Source organism: Danio rerio, chromosome 22 (assembly GCF_049306965.1).
Source record: "Danio rerio strain Tuebingen ecotype United States chromosome 22, GRCz12tu, whole genome shotgun sequence".
Classification (NCBI taxonomy): Eukaryota; Metazoa; Chordata; class Actinopteri; order Cypriniformes; family Danionidae; genus Danio; species Danio rerio.
Genome location: NC_133197.1, coordinates 22,315,000 through 22,335,128, shown reverse-complemented (window position 1 = coordinate 22,335,128; position 20,129 = coordinate 22,315,000). Strand labels below are relative to the sequence as shown.

General features: G+C 34.6%; 2 protein-coding genes across 13 annotated transcripts in view; both read right to left on the bottom strand.

The window, feature by feature from the left end:
- Nucleotides 1-1,952, bottom strand: part of LOC101884238 (adhesion G protein-coupled receptor D2) — a 139,031-nt gene extending 137,079 nt beyond the window's left edge. For 9 of the 10 annotated variants that reach the window (XM_073937816.1, XM_073937817.1, XM_073937818.1 and 6 more), the window contains exons 1-4: nt 956-1,090; nt 755-791; nt 591-618; nt 157-375 (exon numbers count right to left, since the gene is read on the bottom strand). In XM_073937816.1, the coding sequence (XP_073793917.1) occupies nt 157-375; nt 591-618; nt 755-790 (283 nt within the window). In that variant the 5' untranslated portion in view covers nt 791; nt 956-1,090. Of the gene's footprint in view, nt 1-156; nt 376-590; nt 619-754; nt 792-955 lie in introns of all 10 variants that reach the window. The other variant, XM_073937821.1, reaches the window with a different exon arrangement.
- A 9,829-nt stretch (nt 1,953-11,781) lies between these two features.
- Nucleotides 11,782-20,129, bottom strand: part of kif14 (kinesin family member 14) — a 36,202-nt gene continuing 27,854 nt past the window's right edge. For 2 of the 3 annotated variants that reach the window (XM_005170465.6, XM_073936606.1), the window contains 6 exons: nt 19,364-19,551; nt 18,144-18,296; nt 17,934-18,047; nt 13,562-13,627; nt 12,582-12,723; nt 11,784-12,489 (listed from right to left, as the gene is read on the bottom strand). In XM_005170465.6, the coding sequence (XP_005170522.2) occupies nt 12,179-12,489; nt 12,582-12,723; nt 13,562-13,627; nt 17,934-18,047; nt 18,144-18,296; nt 19,364-19,551 (974 nt within the window). In that variant the 3' untranslated portion in view covers nt 11,784-12,178. 3 annotated transcript variants of the gene reach the window in all.

Genomic DNA, 20,129 nt, shown 5'->3' with positions numbered 1-20,129 from the left:
GGTTGGAGATAAAATTTGAAGGACACTGGACCTCCAGGAACAACTTTGGTGATCCCTGATATAAATTAATACGAATTAGCCACTTAATTAAAATGTTTTGAATTGCTGTGAGAGAGCATTGGATGTACACAGGAAAATGTAAGATATGGTGCTCACCACTTTTTTGGAACAAGCCTGCACTTTCTATCCATACAGGTTGGCCGATATTTATAGACCGTAGAAAATTGTTAAGTTTTTGCATTTCTTCAGTGTTGGAAACCTTCGCCAGGGTCCCTGAACGCTGATGGCAGACCTCACGGGCAATGTTCCACGGCTGCCGATCTGGCACATACTCAGGGTAAAAGTCATCATATGAGAGCAAGGTTTTGCTGTCCACTGTAAACACAGGAGTATTTTGTTTACAGACACAAACAGACTCATATATTTGGCAAAACAACCTGCAACCAAGTTGTAATTCTGTACATGAGATTTCAAACTCTCCTTTGGGTTGTTTTAGTTACACGTGGTTTCTTTCACACTATCTTTTTAAATAACAGTAAAATATAACAGGAATTAGTTTTACATGGTTGTATGCTCACATGAACGCTTACCTTTTTCCAAGCAGAGATGAATGAGAAGCTTGAAAACAAAAGGTTTACCATTATGCACAAACAAACACTAGGAATTTTTAATTTAGTATTCATAACATGGGAAACCAAATGTTTCCAACAGATAACATTGTTAGTTAAGACGAGAACTAAGTTAGCCTACTTACAATAACGTTGCTGTAAATCATTTTCAACAGATTCATGCTGTGGGGAATAAAGACAACATTCATAAACAGTGACACTGGCATGTACCAAAGGAAATACTTCGACAGCTTTAAACGAAAAAAAAAATTCACGTGGTGCAAAAACATCAAATAAAGATGAATAAGCATCTTAAAGCTTTAAATAAGAATAAAATCGTCCATTACCTGATATGACGTAAAGCTTAAGTCGTATGTCATAAACGCAATGTTTTAACTCGAAAAGAAAAGTTTAATAACAAATGGTTTAACGTTACAGGCGCTTTCGGTTGAATGCGAGAAACTCCTGTGTGAGATCATTAGAACGAGCGCGCGCCCCCGCTCTGAGGAGACTGCAGTTCCCGCCACTCCCCCATGATACAAATAACTTTTGCTTTTCTGTTCCTGAGACATAAACATGCTAATAACTACATTTTGCTATCAAGTTATATACCAGAAACCATTATATTTGAACTCTACAAACATTTAGGTTTGTTGTGTGAGGACATAAATCGATTTGCCCCTCATTTGCCAATATAGCACAGAAATAAAAATAAAGACGTGTTAACACGTTTTCCAAATAAGTTTTAAGATAAAGAAATACTAATTAAATGTCAGTCATTTTAAATAAAGCCATTTGTTGCCGCTTCGAGTAAAATACAACATTATTACCTTATTTGAAATGGAAAAAAATCCTGTTACTTTATAACGAGCAAATATTCACATTTCTGCTGCAACCAAAAAAAAAATAGTAATAATCTAAATAAATAAAGTGTTGGGTTAAGTAACTTTTAAATTTAAATCTATGTTTATCAATATCAGTTTTATTTAGCACTATTAAACACAACCAAAGTTTGACCAATATGCTGTATAATATCACAAAAAGGATATAAAATTATAGCTAAAACAAACAATTCTCATTGATAAAATGCCAAGTCAATAAGGCAAGTTTTCAACCTAGTTTAAAAACAGACAGAGATGTTATAGATCTGATACAGAGGGGCAGAGCATTGCAAAATGTAGGCGCTGCTGCGAAATCATGGTCACCCCTGCATCTCAGCCTCAGCTTAGGGATTTCAAGTTAAAACCCAGACAGCACACATACGTTGGGCCGACGTCGTGCCGATTTTCAAAATTCCATCGGTGCGATGTCGCTCAGGGAGCGTTTGCTAATTGGCAAAATGTCGCCGCGACGTCGGCAAATGATCGGACACGCTGTCCGGCCGACGTTAGGACGACGCAACCGGAAATACCGGCCGCTCCGCGGAGGCGCTGTTCTCAGGCGTTTTGCTCATACTTATGGACCTCTAGCTGCAGCAGCTGCTTATTTATAATAAACACGACACATCACTCTCAATAACAGTTGAAGATTTATTAATATTTTCACAAACATACAAATAGATTAACATACTTTTATACACATAACCATGTTTTACCACGTTTAAAATAAAACCAACAAGTTGTACTATAACCATGGCTGAACTACTGTGCAATAAAGATTTTAAATACAAAGTCCATTGCAGCATTTACATTAAGACCATAGGAATATTTACAAGTACTTCAAAACATGTACACTAAGGGTGACTATAGTTTACTATAGTAAAAACACAAATAACTTGTGTAAGCACATGTTATAATGCTTATAATTTCTTAAATAGTGTTGAAGAAAATGCATGTTTCCAAGACTATAATCTTAAAATACAAGATAATTCCAGTCATGTGTTCAGTATCCAAAAGACTTTCTTCAGGGAGTTACAATAATAAAAGAGTACACAAACACAAAATAAATACCAAGCAAACAATATTTACAGTAGTAAATAAAATCATACAAATAAAAATAATTGTCTGATAAAATCTTATTAAAGTCTGTAGTCAGACATTTTTTTTATAAATGGCATTCAACAATTTGCAATCTCCTCTGAACTAATAACACATCAATAATATAAAATAACAATACTTTCTCAGAGATAACCAGTTTTTTTAAGCAAACTCTAATGCACGACACAAAACAGATTTTGTCATTATATATATATATATATATATATATATATATATATATATATATATATATATATATATATATATAATCTTTTAATTTCTGTTTAACGGAAATATTTTTTAACACATTTTTGATCACAATAGTTTTAATAACTCATTTCTAATAACTGAGTAAATAATATTTGACTAGATATTCTTCAAGACACATCTATACAGCTTAAAGTGACATTTAAAGGCTTAACTAGGTTAATTAGCTTAACTAGGCTGGTTAGGGTAATTAGGCAAGTTATTGTATAACGATGGTTTGTTCTATAGACAGTCGAAAAAAATTGCTTAAAGGGGCTAATAATATTGACCTTAAAATGTTTTTTAAAAAATTCAAAACTGTTTTTATTCTAGCCGAAATAAAAGAAATAAGACTTTTCCCAGAAGAAAACATAACATTTTCTTGCTCTGACCTATATATATATATATATATATATATATATATATATATATATATATATATATATATGTTTTTTTTTTTTTTTAATTTTTTTTAATTAATTTATTTATTTATATATATATATATATATATATATATATATATATATATATATATATATATATATATATATATATATATATATATATTTAAAACTGGTTGTAAATTGTGTACAATGTTCCTAAGAAATAACCTGTCATTTAGTTTTGTTTTATCTTGTGGAATGTTGCTGACACATAAAAGGGGATATATAGGTGGAATAAAAAGTGTGTCGTCATCCTCTAAATTGTTCTTGTATGTTGTCTTCATCTTTAGTCTTCACAAGTGAGGCTGGCCCAAACCGGGACTGCAGTAGCCAAATCTAGTCCTTGTAGTGGGAACCCTTAAATAAAGCAAGAAACCAAAAGGAGAAAGATTAGCATTGCAGCAGTTCATATTACCACAAATATATATTATTTGTTTCATGACATATAACTGGAGTATGCGTTATGCAAGTGCCTAGCTAAAATAATTAATTTAATTTAATCTTAAAGAGTGTGTCTGAGCACAAATTTTCAGAAAAGCCATTTGAAAGTTAAATTCCTTGTGAAATCATAATGAATGTTTTTTTTTTGTTTTTAGAATCATTGTGTTAGTATAAATGTGTATCTAAATATATGTCTAATCTTCAGATACCACATTACATGCAAATTAAACTAAGTTTCGTCAACTAAAATGTCACACTGTACACCACATTTAATATATCATAGCTAGGGCCAGGAGGAATCTGCGGATGTTTTTTGCTATTTCTGCTGAAAATTTTGGTGGAAGTCTGTGGATTTCTGCGGAATTATTTTGGGAGTATCATAACTAAAACCTTAATATATGAAATATAAAAATACTATATTTTAAGTTTTCTTTAATGTTTAAAATGCAAATCCAATTAGATTCACTTTATTTGGTAAATAAAGCAAGTTTTTCATATAACATATCTATTAAGACAGAAAATATTACTGTACAAACCTCATTGTACATAAATCAGACGAACATTTTCACATTAGTCAATAATATTACTGAAATTAATTAAAAAACTGAATAAATATAGATTTACACACATTTACTCAAGTAAATAAACAGAAATAATGAACAAACATCTGAACAAACATCTGCGGAGTTCTGCGAAAAATCTGGGTCGGCCTAATCATAGCTTTATTTCTGCTACAACAACAATTATATGTAGGCTATAGAGGAGGATATATAAAGAAATTATATATTCAACTCTCTAATTAAATGCACCTGATGCAGCTAATCGAGTCTTTTAGGCTTATTTGAAAACTTAAATGACGTGTTGGACCACAGTTGGACAACGCTCAGTGAGAATACTTTTTTGCACAAATTCTTTTTGTTTTAAAGAAACATGTCTGATTGTTAGCAATCATCAAAGAGCAAACTTTTTTGTTTTTCAAATAAATACTATGCTCTTAAAAATAAACTTTTCATACATCAAGAATACTATTTAAAATGTTTTATATTTAAAAAAAACAGCTAGAGGACAGAATCAGTACATTGGAATACTATTTTTTCAGAAGGATCATGTGACACTATTAATTATATACATTGTATTAAATTCACAGTATTACTGCTTGACTGTATTAAATAAATAAAGCTGACACTATCAGAAGAGAATTTACCATACCAACCTAAAAGCTATGAAACAGTAGTGTATGTTTAAGATGTTACTTACTAGTCCTGTTGTACTTTGGAGAGGTTGTCTGACAGGAGGATCCCTTCAACTCAGCAGAATTCTCAGCAGACCATCAGCGTACACCAATCTAAGAATAAAATAAGCAATTTGTTAAAAACCAAAAATATATGTATTTTATATTTCCAGGTTTATAGGAAAGAAGAAAGCTAAAGCAGATTTAAAATGTAGAAAAAAAAACCTATTGACAATTTAATGTCACAACATACCCCAATCTAAGCAGCACGCTCAAATGATTAATTTACATAAACGACAACTGCTTCTCATTATACCAATTTTAACTGTTATGGATTCATTCATTCATTTTCTTTTGGGCTTAGTCCCTTTATTAATCTGGGGTCGCCACAGCGGAATGAAAGGCCAACTTATCCAGCAAATGTTTTACGCAGCGGATGCCCTTCCAGCTGCAACCAATACACACTCATTCACACACACTTATACACTATGGTCAATTTTTGCATACCCAATTCACCCATGTCTTTGGACTTGGGAAAACCGGAGCACCCGGAGGAAACCCATGCCAACACAGGGAGAGCATGCAAACTTTACACAGAAACACCAACTGACCCAGCCAAAGCTTGAAGCAGCGACCTTCTTGCTGTGAGGCAAACGTGCTACCCTCTGCGCCACCGTGCTGCCCTGTTAAGGAATCAGATTAATATAAATGAATTGACATGTTTATTTAGTGTCTGACACATTAAATATTGCATTTTTAAATATTGTTTCATTTTAAGATTTATTTCAGAATTAACTATAGAACCGGATATATCGTCACATTTTCATGCACAGCAGCATTTCCAAGAACATAGAAAAACAGAATATAGGCCAACTGAAAAAAAATTTAAATAAATAAACTCTGACTGAATGCTTTAAGTAACTGGCTAGGAATGGGCAGGTATAAGATTCTGAGGGTATAATCTTGGATAAAAATATCACAGTTTCACAGTATTGTGATTACTGCTCTGAAATGTGTTTTTTTTATCTCTGTGTAAAAAACATCTACTTTTCCCCCATTGAACACAATATGTTTTATTTTAAGAAACATTTAAAATATTTTGTAACAGTAAACATGCCAGGCTAAATAATAATTTAATAAAATAGTACTATCTTCATTAGACTCAAAAACACTGATTTCTTGTGAAGGCATAATAAGCTATTTGTTTTTCAGATGTTTGCTGAATCGTGAGCTGACCAGTAGCTTTTGATGTGGAGGGTCTTTTGCTGCTGTAAATAATGTTGGACTATTTTTTTAAGTCTTTGATAACGCGCTAAAAACCATATACAATGCATCCGGAAAGTATTGATAGCGCTTCACTTTTTCCACATTTTTAATGTTTCAGTCTTATTTCAAAATGGATTAAATTCATTAATTTCCTCAAAATTCTACACACAATCCCCATAATGTGTGTTGACCCGATTTTAGTTAATCATTTACAAGTCAATATTGCCTATATGGATTGTGATTTTAACATGTAAAATTGCATTGTTAAATGCAATGCCATCAAACATTTTAGACGCACCAGTGCAAAAAGCTAGTCTAGAGCACTTGGAATGCTGGTGTAGTTCTAGTTAAATTCAGTTCAGTTAAAGCTGTATATGCAACAGGTCTCAAGTATAGGATTTAGTATTTAACTAATCTTAACAACTAAACATTTACGAGTCTGTATTAGCCAGCTCATGTACTACAATGTAACAGATGCTATATATTGCCACCTTGATACTTAAGCTTTCTTTAAAATATTTTGTGTTCAACCGATTAATTAATTCTTTCATTTAATTTTTTCAGTGTAATAGTATAGCTTACACTGGTGTATTTGTATGGACCCCCCAAAATAGCGGAGGCCACTTTCTGGCCACCCAAGTATAAACTTCTAGCCTAGCCACTGTGAACTACCTGTCTGTCCTGCTCCAGAACTCTTTGTCGGCTGCTTGTATGTCTGGATACAGCTGCACAAGTCTTTTAACACTGACAAATACAGCCTCTGCACATCCTCACAACCAGGAGAACAGAATGATCAGGAGGACCTGAAAAATATAACCAACTGAAATCAGTTGAAATGTATTTTGTCTTGTGATGATGACACAAAAATAAATTATTTTTCACAAAGGATGTGCTGTTACCTATGAAACGGTCTATAATGAAGTATCTTTTGATCCTGTTTCCTTGATGTCATTCAGTCAGAGATGGTTTGGACATTTGATTGTATCTAAACTGTAATGAATTTAAGTTACAAAAACATTGATAGCAGGACCATTGATCTTGTAACTTATACAAATTGTTAAGTATTGAACAAGTCTGCAACCAAACTAGTCAAGTTAATAATACTAATCTCAACTCAACTATGATTAGTTGTCTTGTTTCTGCTGCCCAGACGGTCAAACCTGCTTATAAAAAAAGGAAAAAGTATGGTATTTTTACAACAATGAAACTGCAAACAACTTAACTATAAGGGGGTAAGCAGTGAGCATCTTTTATTATAAGCAATTTACTGAATACTTTGTCACTGGTATTACCTAAAAACCAAACGTCCCAAGTTTGGCTCATAGCTGTCCACACATCTGCCCAGTAGCTTGTGGTAATACTGAAGACACTGATCAGCTGGTCCAACTGAGTTTGGAGTTGAACTGCAATCAGGCATCCAATACTGCAAAGAAAGAGAAACTCACTTTGGGTTAACAAATAATGTAATCCCACACATTTCAAGTAATTGTGCAGTTAATTCTCTTAAAATGAATGAATGAATTCTCTTATTGAATTTTCTGAGAGCTTATGAATATATTTTGTCTTCCCAAAATAGCATGTACTGAAACACAAAATTATATAAATATAATTTAATAAGAGCGTGACGTGGTGGCACAATAGGTAGTGCTGTCGCCTTACAGCAAGGATGCTGACTCGAGCCGCAGCTGGATCAGCAGGCATTTCTGTGTGTAGTTTGCAAATTCTCTCTGCGTTTGGTGGGTTTTCTCTGGGTGCTCCGGTTTTGCCTACAAGTCCGAAGACATGGGGTACAGGTGAATTGGGTAGGCTAAATTGTCTGTAGTGTATGAGTGAGAACAAGCGTATATGGTTGTTTCCCAGTGATGGCTTGCAGCTGGAAGGGCATCCACTGCGTAAAACATATGCTGGATAAGTTGACAGTTCATTCCGCTGTGGTTACCCCAGATTAATAAAGGGACTAAGCAGAAAAGAAAATGAATGAATGTATGAATGAATGAATGAATGAATGAATGAATTTAATAAGAGTTAAACTGATCTGTTAACATGTCTGTCATGAGCTGATCTACCTGTTGTCAAACTGATGAAAATGTTTTCTCAATTTACTTTAACATTTTTGTGTTTGTTTATGTTTTTATAACTTGCAGCCATTGTTAAATTTAAAAGTATTTTAAACATGCATGGACATCTAAATGCATATAGGGCACATATCTCAAAACATTTTGAAATATTTCCAGATAAATCAATTTTGAATTAAAATGTATATTAATCTCCAGACTTGCATCTCCCTGATCTTTTTAAAAGAACGGCCCCTCGTTTGCTCATCACTGTTTGACAAGTGTCTGGCAGTCAGTCAAAAATATACTTACATATAAAGATGTTCATCAGCAACACGGCACTTAGGTTAAACTTAGACCTCCTTTTCAGTTGATGTGGAAAACAAAAGCAAAAGAAAGAAAAAACAAAACGACTGAATACAAGTTGCATATCATGCCTGTACAAATCAAAAATTATTCATTTAGGGCTTAAATTGACTTAAGGATGAGTTAAGGTGTAAGGGATGGGTGAACAGTGTAAATATACATGTAATTCATAGCTATGATGTAAAGCTAAATTTTCAGCATCATTACTCAAGTCTTCAGTGTCACTTGATCTTTCAGAAATCTTTTTTTAAGATGTTGATTTAGTGCTTGAGGTTGAACTAATATAATGGTGATTATCAAATGGTGCTGATTTGCTGCTCAAGAAACATTTCGGATTGCTATCAATGCTAAAAACAGATGTGATGACAAATAATTTAGTGTAAACTTTTTTCTAAGATTTAATAAATCAATTAATCATAAAAAATTAAACAAAATGAAAATCACAAATATTACTTCATTAGCAGCAAATCTGCATATTTACTAAGTTCTGAAGAATCATGTGATGTGAAATTTAATACCACTAACATGTTTCAATGTCAAAACTATCTTAAAATAACTGCAATAAAGACAAGTAACAGATGCATAATATATAGACATGTAACATGTGCATTATGATGTGCAATGGAAATTCATATGAATTAATCCTCTGCTTAAAGTTACCTGTCTTTTCTGCATCTCTGTGATCAGCTCCCTTCAGAAATTTAGGAATCTTGTGTTATATTTTCTGTAGCAGGGGGTTATTCTCTCACTCCTGAAACCACAGAACACTTTTTTACTTAACATTTGTTTAAGATACCATGAAATATCAAAACACGATTGAACTTTTGATTCACGTTCCTTTACAGTAACGTAACAATGCGTATTTTAGACTACATATTAAGTGCATTCAATAAAACATTGACAAAACCTTTCATCTACACATAAAGAATAAATAAAAGCCAAAACTTTAACAAACAAGTTTAACAAGAGCTAACATTAAGTAAGTTAACGTAATATTACCCCGACGCTAACGTTACCAGTGCTAATATGCTAACGGACTTTTACGAAGACTTACCACTCTTATATAACATAATATTCAACTGAATATTCATCAATTGCCAATAATAAAAGTGTGAGGAACAGTTTTATGTAGTATTTGCTTTGTTTTAGGGACTAAACTTACCTGAAAACTGTCAAAACGGCAGCTTGAGAGAAGTCGTGTTGTGTCTTTCAGGTGGTGTCGTGTCGTGTTGTAGCTTCGTTTCCCATAGCAACATCCCCTCCGCTCCAGTGTTGGAATGAGACGCGCGCGCGCACATCAAAGTCATGCAGTATTACATTTATAAACATGATCACTCCATAGACTATTTAAATAATAACCTTGTATTTTATATATTGAATTAAAAATGTATTTAGTAGTTTTATATACGCTATTATCTTTAAGACGAGCTTTATAGCCTACTAAACTGTTACAAAACAAACACTTAGGCCTATTTGTGCATCAGATTCACTGTCAAAAATAAATAACCAATAAATATAAATGCAAGTATATATAAAACAAAGATGTCACTCTGTAAAAAGGTGTTTATTTTAATTAAACAGCCGAACATGCAGAACATTTTTACACTGGGAAAAATGTATTAGAAAAAGCCACAATAAAAAAAGCAAACAGCAGTTAACACCAGAAAAAAAACAACGTTTTCATTATTTAAGCATAACAACAAAACTTTTTATATTTTAATTAATTGAAATCATGTATTGTAGGCATTTTGGTCAGTTTTACTGTATTATTGTAGGCTATTTAAAGCTGGACCGACCGACGCAGTAGACATGATGCATGTCGCGTTTGTCTAATTTATTATGCACGCAAAAACTTACTTGTAAACCAAATATGTTGCCGGATTCCTTCATGGGCATGAGAGATAAAGTGCTTATGAAGTGCTTCGTCGGCCTCTGGTCGTTAACCGATGCAGAGCCGACGTTTGTTGAGCTGGAACAATAGAACACACGACCGAACGATCATGCGTATGTTTGGCCGACCATATACCGATGTTAGAATTAAAGGGGCCGACGTGTTGACCTTCGGCCGACGTCGGCCCAACGTATGTGTGCTGTCTGGGAATAGTTGGGTTAAAAATACCCCAAGATATAACCCAATTATAGGTTATTATAGCACCTTCTATGGGTTTTTTTTAACCCAATGCATTTTGGTATTTTCATTAAATGTTATTTTTTTCATTCTGGTATTACTATTGCTACCATTACTAACTAGGGCTATATTAACGTCATAATTATGGCTTTGTAAATAAATAACATAATTTAAAAAATATTGAAAATGCTTTATTTCCGTTACATTTTAAGTTCCAGACACTTTGTTAAACTCAAAAATCACAAGCAATGAAAAAACAGAACAAAGTACAGACAGCAACTGCAAGCAGAAAATCATGTGCTGATGGAGCAGAATATAGAGTTCTGTGTGCTGTAGAGACTGTCCAGCAGCTGCAGCAGGCTTCACTCAGTGTCCACTAAGTACAAATACATTTAAACCACATTCAAAAGCTTCTAATAAAAAAAACTGTAGATGATTTAATATAGATTGGCTATGAATTGCACAGTTGTATCATCAATAATAAGAGTGCTGGTGAAACAGATATATATTTAAAAAAAAAAACACTACACGACACGGAGAGATAATTTGCTAAAAAAAAATAACTTATTGCGTTAAGAGCTTAAATAAACTTTAAAATGCAAAAACAACATAACGTATGCATATTAATACAGCTGTTCTGTATCAGTTAAATCTGTTTAACCCAACTGGTTGAGTAACTAAATTAATAACTAAATAAAGGTTAAAAAATAACACAACAAAGCACCAAATATTTAACCCAATTTGTTATTAATAAATACCCCAATAAAGGTTAAAAAATAACCCAACAAAGCAGCAAATATTTTTAATTCATCCATTGGGTTAAATAAATTACTCAACGTTTTTAGAATGTAATCTCTGGTTTGACCAGGCTGATGATCAGTCAACAGGTCTGACAGATAAGAAGCCAAGCCTTATAGTGATTTAAGAACCAACCATATTTACAATCTTAAGTCGCTTAAGAAACCTCTAGTTACTTTAAGGATGGTAAAGAAATGTAGTAAGTTTAATCAAGACACCAGACCTCGTTCCAAGTGAGTGTTTATTACTGAAAGTATAAATTATTATCAAACAATTACATGATCCAGAGTACATGTTGCTACAAATGCTAAAACTCACATCTCCATGTGTAGAAAAACAGCTGTGACAAAGCCTGTGCAAAAGTTTCAAGTGCAAAATATATCCAGAAAGTGAAGTGTTTTCTCATTTAGCTTTTATAATGCTTTGATAATGCTTGATAATACAAAATACACAGAAACCTCTTTTCATAAGCTGTACCATTAAGCCCTTCATTAAAATCCATCAAAGAAATCAGACAAAATTTGTAGGCAAACAATGGTAGACCAGTATGAGTGCAGTAAACAACAGAATATACATAACAATTTTGCAGTTATGCCAAAAATCATTATATACTTAACTAAATCACACCCATCGGGCGTCTCTGGAGCATGTGCTAATGCCTGAGGAAAGAGAATACACAACTTTAGGGACGGTTCGATTTCTGCTGCTGTAACCTGATTGAACAAAGTGTCTGTCTGTGGTCGGCTTCTGAATTTCATCGGTGCTGTTAGAAAACACTGCTAGCAAAGCCTGGAGCGCTGATTGAACGTCATCCTGAAGCTGAAGACCATCTGAATGTCCTGTTATTTCATGAGGAAGGCTGCTGATGATTTTATCAATAGTCTGGGATGAAGACTGTATCGCTTCACTAAGGGAAGTGTCGCTTCTCCTACCTGTAATGTACATCAATAAAGTGAACTAATGTCATATTTGCTGTAACTGTGAAGGGTTTGGTGTATGAATACGGCAATGTAAAATACTTTACCCTTCAGAAACCGTGACAGAGACGAATGCAGATCTTTGATAGCCTGGTTCAGCTTGAGGAGTTTGGTAGTGGTGCTTTGAATGTCATACAAGTTTGAGCTTTCATAATCTACACAATGATTCTCAGAGGAGTCTGAGCTCTTCTGTGAAAGAGAAGATGTAGAACATCTCTTAGAGGGAAAGTTCACAACACAAAAACCATACTAAAACAGTTAAACAATAAATAAATAAATAAATAAACTGACACTCACAGACATATTTACATACGTAAATAAAAGCATACACACTTTAAACTAAAAAAAAAAAAACACCTACCACTTCTACAGGCAAGAGATTATAATACCAAACTAAATAATAATCAATAACACACCAAACTTCACCCAACCAAAAAAGCTGCCCCTAAGCTTAACAAATATAAATAAGTAAAAAATATATATATAATAATAATAAGCACACAACTTTAACTCCCCAATCTCCAATAAAAAACACAAAAATCCCTCCAAATCAAACAACCTCTAAAATAACAAATAAAACGAAAACAAAAAAAAAACAAAACTACATCAAACCTACAAATATTATATATTATAATTGTAATTTAGCATATCATATGTAAAAACAACATAAACAAACTCCCCAATATATATGGGTTTCTTATTTGCTTTTGCCCAAACAGTTTAGGACTGTAGGTTTGAAAAAATGAGCGATTATGTGGGACACATTCATTTCTCCTTATCCCAGCATCCCATTCTCTAGCAGAACAATAACGGTGAGCCTGTAGTTTGTGTATTGAAGATAACAGTTACAGCCACATTAAGGTGACAGACGACACTCCACTCAATCTATTTATTTTCTAAACAACGAAACGACCCAAGACATGCGATAAGAGCGCTTTGGTTTGACGTTTTACAAGCGGCATCCCACTCGGTCATTAATCCAAACGTGTTAACCTCAATGACAACAACAGCTGTTTGTGAGACGCACCGACAAACAGCAGCGAAGGTAGTTCTGGAGAGAGCGGGCCACATCCATCCATTTAGAGATCTGCAGCTGTAAAACAAAAACATGACAACTTATACAACTATGCTGAAGTGTACATCAATATCAATTAAAATAAAGATAAATCCACTGCTAAAGTAGTTCTAGACAGGTCTTGACCAAATTACAGTTCTATATCACTACACAGAATGACTTGAATGATAATTCATTCAAACAGAATGATAATTTCACAACCTACAATTGTCGAAAATCAAATCAAATAAATCTAAAGGCACCCATGGTATTGGTAAAATAGTTGACTCCAGCACATTGAATTATTGTAAAATAATGCAAACACATGCTGTAGTATACTGTTGCATCACCACCTTAAATTACAGGGTGAGAATCCAACTGTTCTTTTCATTACAAAAAAAGTCTACATTTTTTTGTTTGTTTACCACAAGAAAATAAAACTATGTACAGTTAAAAGCAAAATTATTAGCCTTTGAATTTGTTTTAAAAAATAAAAATCACAAGAGAGCTTATAATTTAACCACAGTAAATGAACTACAGTACATCCAGAAAGTATCCATAGCCCATAATGACAAAGTGAAAAAAAGATTTTTTTTTAAATTGTTGCAAATTTATAAAAAATAAAATACCTAAAAACTCACATGTACGGAGATATTCACATTCTTTGCTCACTACTTTGTTGATGCACCATTGGCAGCAATTACAGCCAAGTCTTTTTGAATATCTTGCCACAAGCTTGGCACACCTGTCTTTAGAAATTTCCCTTTCCTCTTTGCAGTACCTCCCAAGCTCTATCAGGTTGGATGTGAAGCGACGGTGTACAGCCATTTTCAGAACTCTCCAAAGATGTTCAATAAGATCTAGGTCTGGGCTCTGACTGGGCCACTTAAGGACATTCACAGAGTTGTTGTGAAGCCACTCGATTGATATTTTGGTGGTGTTTTGGGTCATTGTCCAGTTGGAAGATGAACCGTCGGCCCAATCTGAGGTCAAGAGCACTCTGAAGCAGGTTATCATTGAAGATGTCTCTACATTGCTGCATTCATCTTTCCCTTTATCCTGACTAGTCTTCCAGATCCTGCTGCTGAAAAACATCCCCACAACGTAATACTGCCACCATCATGCTTCACTGTAGAGATGGTATTAGCCTGGTGATGAGCGGTGCCTGGTTTTCTCCAAACCTAACACTTGGCATTCACTCCAAAAAGTTCAACTTTAATCTCATCAGACCAGAGAATTTAGTTTCTTAAGATCTGAGAGTCCTTCAGATGCCTTTTGGCAAATTCCAGGTAGAGAGTGGCTTCTTTCTGGCCACTCTACCATACAGGCCTGATTGATGGATTGCAGCAGAGATTGTTTTTCTTCTGTAAGTAAGGTTCTCCTCTCTCTACAGAAGAACACTGGAGCTCAGACAAAGTGACCATCATGTTATTGATCACCTCCCTGACTAAGGCCTTTCTCCTCCAATCACTCAGCTTAGATAGCCGGCCAGCTCTAGGAAGAGTCCTGGTGGTTCCAAACATCTTCCACTTACGGATGATGATGGCCACTGGGCTCAATGGAACTTTCAGAACAGCAGAAAGTTTTCTATAACTTTCCCAGCCTTGTGCATCCAGACAATCCTGTCTCGGAGGTCTACAGACAATTCCTTTGTCTTCATGCTTGGTTTGTGCTTTGACATGCACTGTCAACCCTTGGACCTTATTTAGACAGGTGTATGCCTTTTCAATTCATGTTCAATCAACTGAATTTACCACAGGTGAACTCTAATAAAGCTGCTGAAACAAACATCTCAAGAATGATAAGTGGAAACAGAATGTACCTGAGCTCAATTTAGAGCTTCATGGCAAAGGCTGTGATTACTGATGTACATGTGATTTTCCATGTTTTTTATTTTTAATAAATTTGCAACAATTTCAAAAAATCTTTTTCCACATTGTCATTATGGGGTATTGTGTGTAAAATTTTGAGGACATAAATTAATTTAATCCATTTTGAAATAAGGCTGTAACATAAAAAAAAATGTGGAAAAAGTGAAGTGCTATGAATACTTTGCAGATGCACGGTATATTTGAACATTGTAATTTCTTTCAGTTCACAATAGTAGTTACAACCCTGTGCAGTAGTTCACATTCATTAACAACCCGGGTTTGCAGAACACAAGCCGCAAGGCGACAGGTGATGCTGCAGTGTATATTATGAATAAATGTATAAGATTGTTTTACCTTGAATGGACGACAAAGGCTACTTTACATTTACATTTAGCAGACGCTTTTATCCAAAGCGACTTACAAATGAGGACAAGGAAGCAATTTAAACAACTAAGAGCAACAATGAATAAGTGCTATAGGCAAGTTTCAGGTCTGTAAAGTCTAAGAAGGGAAGTATTAGTATTTTTTTTTTTTTTTTGGTACAGTTAGTGTGATATTCAGAGAGGCAATTGCAGATTAGGAAGTGAAGTGGAGACTAAATAGTTGAGTTTTTAGTCGTTTCTTGAAAATAGCGAGTGACTCTGCTGTTCTTATGCAGTTAGGGAGTTCATTCCACCAACTGGGCAGATTGAGCATGAGCGTTCGCGAAAGTGATTTCTTCCCTCTTTGGGATGGAACCACGGGGCAACGTTCATTCACAGAACGCAAGTTTCTAGAGGGCACATAGATCTGCAGAAGTGAGAGCAGATAAGAAGGAGCAAGGCCAGAAGTCACTTTGTAGGCAAACATCAGAGCTTTGAATTTGATGTGAGCAGCAACTGGCAGCCAGTGCAAACGGACTAGCAGCGGAGTGACATGTGCTCGTTTAGGTTCATTAAAGACCACTCGTGCTGCTGCGTTCTGGAGCAGTTGAAGAGGCTTGACACAGTTAGCTGGAAGCCCAGCTAGTAGAGAGTTGCAGTAATCCAGTTTGGAGAGAACAAGAGCTTGAACAAGGAGTTGAGCTGCATGTTCAGATAAGAAGGGTCGGATCTTTCTGATGTTATAGAGTGCGAATCTGCACGATCGAGCAGTTCTAAAAATGTGGTCAGAGAAGTTTAGTTGCTCATCAATCGTTACTCCAAGGCTTTTCACCATTTTGGATGTAGTAATGGTTGCCCCATCCATCTGGATTGAAAAGTTATGGTGTAGAGTCGAGTTGGCAGAAACTACAAGCATTTCCGTTTTTGCGAGGTTAAGCTGAAGATGATGATCTTTCATCCAGTGTGAAATATCCAACAGGCAGGCTGAGATGCGAGCTGGAACCGAGGGATCATCAGGATGAAAAGAGAGGTATAGCTGGGTATCATCAGCATAGCAGTGGTAGGAGAATCCATGTCTCTGGATGACTGGTCCTAGAGATGATGTGTAGATGGAGAAGAGGAGTGGCCCAAGAACAGAGCCTTGAGGTACCCCAGTGTTTAGATGCTGTAGGTTGGACATCCAAGACACCCTGAATGACCTGTCAGAGAGGCAAGATCTGAACCATTGTATAACAGTGCCCGCAACGCCCAGTGACTCGAGCGTAGATAGCAGGATCTGGTGGTTGACAGTGTCAAAAGCAGCTGACAAGTCCAGCAAAATGAGGACTGATGATTTAGAGTCTGCTTTAGCCAGTCTGAGATCCTCCACAACCGAGAGCAGGGCAGTCTCAGTTGAGTGGCCTTTCTTAAAGCCGAATTGCTTGTTGTACATGAGATTGTTTTGAGTAAGAAAGTCCAGGACTTGATTGAACACTACTTTCTCCAGAATCTTGGCCATGAATGGAAGCAGGGATACTGGTCTGTAGTTTTCAAGTAGCGTATGGTCCAGGTTGGGTTTCTTTAGCAGTGGGGTTATCCTAGCCTGCTTAAATGAAGTGGGGAATAAACCAGAGTCAAGAGATGTGTTGATTATGTGAGTCAGTGTTGGTATGACTGCAGGAGAGATGGCTTGCAAGAGATGAGAGGGAATGGGATCGAGTGGACAGGTGGTTGCATGGCTAGATAGCACGAGTTTGGACACCTCAGAGTCAGAGAGCTGAGAAAAAGAGGTGAGTGTGTGTGGTGTTGGTGGTGTATCTTGCGTGTTTGTTGTAGGTGGAGCAAATTGAGCACTGATTTTTGCAGTTTTGGTGCAAAAGAATGTAGCAAAGTCATCAGTAGTAAGTGTGGAGGATGCGGGTGGAGGAGGAGGATAGAGGAGGGAGGAAAATGTTTTAAAAAGTAGGCGAGGATTAGTGGCATTGTTGATTTTCAGACGGAAATATGTCTGCTTTGCAGAAGTAACCTCAGCTGAGAAAGAGGACAGAAGAGTTTGGTATGTACTTGCTGGTACTTTAAGCGTATTTCCTGAGATTTTGATAAATTCCCCAAATATTTTTTTACAACAATTACCGTTGATCCCGTGTGAGAAACTTGAAGCATCTCCTCAGTGACCAGCAGACCAACAGAGAGAAGATCTTTCACACTTTGTCGCATCCCATCCTGCAAGCAATCCACAACTGATCTCTACAGAGAAGACAAACACAAGAACAGTGTTATGCTACTTCCTTCTACATCCTTGAAATTTAGATAATGATTGGTCAAACTGCAGAAAACACCCACATTGTCTATGGTTTCTGAATTTTGTTCATTCAAATGAAGATCAGTGCCGTTCACTGCAGCCAGAAAACCGATGGTTTTAAAAACTGCATTTATACATTCGGCAACCCTCTTCCGGGCCTCTGTCACCATGGAGGAGATTTCAGAGTCACAGCCCTGAAAAACCAACACACAGAAAGACCAGCACCAGCATTTTAATTACAACTCCAGTGCTGACACTGACATATTTCTAAGTGAATTTATAAACACATTATATGCTAGATACATACATATGTGTAGGAGGAGACTAAGAGGGCAGTTAATAATCAAATTTACTTATTATGAACTGTCAGAACATTGAAATAAAAATAATAATAATAATAATAATAATAAAATTTAAAAAACATTTATTAAATAAATATATACAGAAATTTAAACACTGAAATATAAAATTTATTTTAAATCTTTTAATCTTTTAAATTTATTTTAAATCATTTACATTTAAATATTAACACAGTAGTACTTTTTTTCTAAAATAACATATTTTTATATAATATTTAAAATTATATAATAACATTAAATCACAAATATGTTTATTAGCAAATACACAATAATAATAAATAAATAATAATAATAGTAAACAAATAATAACAATAATGCAATTAATTAAATATTTATTACAAAAATACTTATACATACACACACATTTAAACATTAAATATTGCATGTGTATTAAATATTTGTATTTAAACATTAATTTTATTATTTAAAACAAATTATTATTTAAAAAAAAAATATATATATATATATATAAAATAAAATAATATATTTGATATATTAAATATTTGAAAATTAAATATTCCAATTTATAAAGTTAAAATAAAGAAGAAAAATTTTAATTACAAAAATGCTTGTTCGCAAACACACAACTATAAACAATAATTAAATTTAAAAACACTTTACACAAATTTAAATGTATACAATTAAATAAAGCAATTTCACTACTAGATGTGAGATGATGATTGTAATGATGATATTGTTTTACTATAATAATGATTAAATAAATAATTAAACTTTTGAATTTTATTTCATATATTCTGACATTTTCTAATAATATGACTTCTATACGAATAAATACAAATATGATGAACATGTATTTTCCTCTGGTACCCCATCAACACTAAAGCGATAAGTAAGCAACATAAATCCATCTTTTATACTATCTATAAACCATTAACAAGCACCTGAATGAGTAACTGCAGGTATCCTCCGATTTTCTTGACCTCCATCTTGAGCTCCTCGGCTCTCTGAGACACAGTAATAGAGCCGAATGTAATGCTGGAGACCCAGTGCATTGTAATGAACACGGCCCTTTCAACAGCTGACGTGGCCTTCACTAGATGAGTCTGGGCTTCAGTACTGCAGGCAAACACTGCTCGCAAACACACATACAACCAAATAAGCCTCTCTAAGTTGAATACTGACAATGATGAATGAATCTGTTGATTTAGCTTTGTTAAATTCCCTTTGAAATGCACAGCTTTGTTCGAAGTGTGAAGTAATTTTAACTTAACATGAAAGAGGGTGGGGCATATCAGATAGCTCTTAAAGCCCTCCCCTTTTATTAGCTATTGCTATATGCACTTGAGCTCAACCACACTTACTAGCAGAGCTGTGATAAAGATTAAACGTTATTGGCTGCTTTTTAAAAGAGGGGAGGCGCTACCTCTATTTCCTGCCCTGTCTATGTGTATCAGTTCAAATTACATCAGACATCTAACAAAAATCTACACTTCAAACCACTTCATGGAAACTTGAAACATTTGTCGGTTCCAGCTATTTTCCTCCCTGAATGAGCAGCCCTCCACGCATTTCCAGTGTAGTAAACATGACAGAATGGAACATATAAACCCCACTGACTGTTAGCGTTTCAAAAGAGTGATTCCCAGAGTAACAAAAACAAAAAATAGAAGTATAAATGTTCAAAATGGCATTTAGGAGTAGGGCCAG